Here is a 3,087-nt window from a genome sequence, read left to right as displayed (position 1 = left end):
GCCAGATCTGGATCGACCTGCGCTAGCTTCATTTCCTTCACCTTATCCCGCTTGATCTGGGCTTCGGCGTGGCCTTGCTCGCCGGATCCGGGTGGTGGGCAGTGACTGGATGGTGGGGCTCTTGGGATCGGGGGAGACCCTTGGCCGGCGACGGCGGCCACAACGATGACGACGCTGCGGCGCTGATCCACTCCTTGGAGTTTTCGTTGAGATCCCAGCAGGGATGGCGGCGGCCCGTGCACGAGAGATGGAGGTCTTCGATCAGATCTGGGTGAAAACCTACTTTTGGCTATGGCCAAGGCCGGCGACGGTGACGCTGTCTGCGTCGTTTCCTTTCTGAAGGCATCACCGTGGAGAAGTTCAAAGCCACTCTCTGCTACCTCCGGGGGAAACCCTAGATCAGTAGATCGGATGACGACGGCTCTATGGTGTCGTTTCCCCCTTGGGGGCATCATTCTTGGAGATGCACACGGGCTCGTGGGATCGGAGGACGGCATCTTTGGTGGAGCGGTGCTTCATCTTCCACATTGATGGTGGCGGTTCTCGACGGTGTGGCGCTGTGGAGACTCGGTGTCTGATGCGGGGAGATGGACTCGTGCAGGAGGAGGAAGCTGTCTGGCGTCAGGGTGGCGTTGATGGCAGAGAGGCCTGGCAAGGTTGGTGCATCAGCTATGCTCTGAAGATGGACCGAGGGATGATGGAGGTGACGGCCCTTGCAGCGTGTGGTGCTCACTGTGAGTGTGCCAGACCGGTGTGGGACCAATCCAGGTAGTGGCTTGGATGGTACACCCTACTTTAGATGTTAGGCTTTGGTGCGATGTCTGTTTGGTATTAGGCCCGGACATTCGGCACGCCTTCATCAAGGGGATAGGAGTAGCAACGGTGTTGCCAAGATGGTGGTTTTAGGCTTATTGATGTATCACCTTGTATGGTTTCTGTGAATAATTAATAATATGGTTGCATGCATCATCCAGATGTAGAGGCCGGGGTACATCCTCCTTTTCTAAAAAAAACTACTGGCCGTTTTAAATGTCGCACACGTAGTGGGCTGGTGGGTAATTAATGGTCTTTAGAAGGGCCCATGTGACACTGCAGATTTCCTGCGTCGCTAGACCATTCATCCCCTTCTTGCGGCAGCTCGGCGTGTGACGGAATCGCCATGGATGGGCTTCGAGGATGCCGAATCAGGGTAAGCTCTCCACGGATCTCTCACTTTATCCCATTGTTCTAGGGCTGGGAACAAGTTATCCCTGTAGAGCATGTTTCCTGTGGTAGCTAGCGTTGTCTGGTTCCATTGCCCATGATGTTGGATCTGACGAGATGAATTTGTGCGATTCGTTGCAGATTGATTCCTAGAGTTGATGTCGGGGATCTCTTAGGAGGAGATATCGTTGTTGTGGAGTCAGTCGTTGCTTCTATCCATGAAGCTCGCGTGGACTGCGAAGATTTGATTTCCTCTGAGCACACAACTGGCTCTATGTATGGTGAGCATCCTGGCGCAGGGAGGCGCCTTTTGGATGCAATGCTGGGGGAAGAGGAAGCTGGCTCATACAATGGTGCTAGCGTGGTTGTTGCCGATTCAAACGATAGGCCACCTGAAGATATTAGCGATGCAACCGTTCAGAGAGGATGGAGATGCAGAGGGCGTGTTCGTCTCCAACTCAAAAGGCTCCTGCTGGACTCAAAGGTAATTAAGTTCAAAACTAATGATAAAAAACTACTTTCGAACTGATAGATGATAGCTTGTATGGAACTTTGTAGTGAGTTATCCATGATGGTGTTCGGGTGTGCTTGGAATATCTGTTTTTAGAATGTCCACCAAGAAATAGTATGTTTTTCCAATGGAGCTGACAGAATGCATGTCCAACATGTTGAAAAAACGGCAGGATTAGGATTGGCAAGGCGGCAGATGAGAGGGAAATCAATCCAAGCAGGGTTCCTGCACTCGAGGCTTCAAGACGTGCTTATGCAGATAAAAAAGCTGATGTTGTTGTTAATCCGGCATTGAGGATAAGTTTTGATTCGGCCGAAGATCCTGAGTTCAAATATAGTGTTCAAAGTCAATGATGAAGGTCGAGTGATAACTCTGATGTGGACAACAGGATGAAGCATTGAGTAGTTTAAGTGCTTTGGTGATGTTGTCACCTTTGATACCACATACAAAACTAATATCTATGACATGCCATTCGGGCTTTTTGTTGGTGTTAACAATCACTTTCAGAGTATTATTTTTGGCGCTGTGCTGATGAGTGACGTGAAAGTCTGCACTTTCAAGTGGATTTTCACTGAGTTCTTTCCAATGATATGTGCGCCCCAACCGTGCACAATCCTAGTAACCTATCATTTGTAGAAAATTTTATTAACTTATTTCTGTTGAATATATCGATTTTTCTTATCATAATTTGTCTCCTCCCAGTTACTTATGATGATCGTATGATAGAAATGCAGGGAGTGTGTGGTTCTAACTCATAACTTGCCTATTGAGATTCATGCTTCCAAAATTTATACTAGGACTATGTTTGAAAAGTTCAGTGAGATGCTTTATGAAGGTGGGTTGTATATGCTGGTTGAAGTTGTACCGCGTCGTGAGTACACCACCAGGTATGTTAAGAAGGATTCGAGAGAAATGCGGTGCAAGAATTACTTCATCGTTCAAGTGAACGATCTGGGTGATGAGTTCAAGTGTGAATGTGGCATGTTTGAGCATTTCAAGATGGTGTGCAACCATGTGCTTAAAGTATCTTCCCTTTTCTGTTTTAATCCGTGTGCCAAGGAAATTATGATATACTCCCTCTGATGCAAAAAGTGCCTGCATTTGTTGTGCCTAGAAATTGTGAAACTAGGTGACAACAATGTGGATGCATATAGTCTTTGCTATGGAGCAACTGAGAAATGTGAAAACAGTAGTGAAGCCTGTTGTTGCTATACACGACGGCATGGGGCTATCTGGCAAAGAAATGGCAGCTGATTCTGTAGGATCAGAGATAGGAAATAAACAGCATTTTGGTCTACCAAAACCAGCGCCGAGTGGTTCACAATGTTCCGATAGTTTTGCAGCACCATTGCAGAAGAGGCCAGCGGGTCGCC

At 47.9% G+C, this 3,087-nt stretch overlaps 1 protein-coding gene across 1 annotated transcript; it reads left to right on the top strand.

The window, feature by feature from the left end:
* The first annotated feature begins 1,076 nt into the window (after positions 1-1,076).
* Positions 1,077-2,401, top strand: LOC123130627 (uncharacterized). The gene is made up of 3 exons (XM_044550466.1): positions 1,077-1,189; positions 1,345-1,687; positions 1,887-2,401. Exons 1-3 carry the CDS (start codon positions 1,164-1,166, stop codon positions 1,890-1,892), a joined length of 375 nt encoding a protein of 124 aa, XP_044406401.1. The 5' UTR covers positions 1,077-1,163; the 3' UTR covers positions 1,893-2,401.
* Positions 2,402-3,087: the final 686 nt, after the last annotated feature.

This window comes from Triticum aestivum, chromosome 6A (assembly GCF_018294505.1).
Source record: "Triticum aestivum cultivar Chinese Spring chromosome 6A, IWGSC CS RefSeq v2.1, whole genome shotgun sequence".
Lineage (NCBI taxonomy): Eukaryota > Viridiplantae > Streptophyta > Magnoliopsida > Poales > Poaceae > Triticum > Triticum aestivum.
Note: the sequence above shows the minus strand (reverse complement) of the source record. Positions and strands in the feature narration are given on the sequence as shown.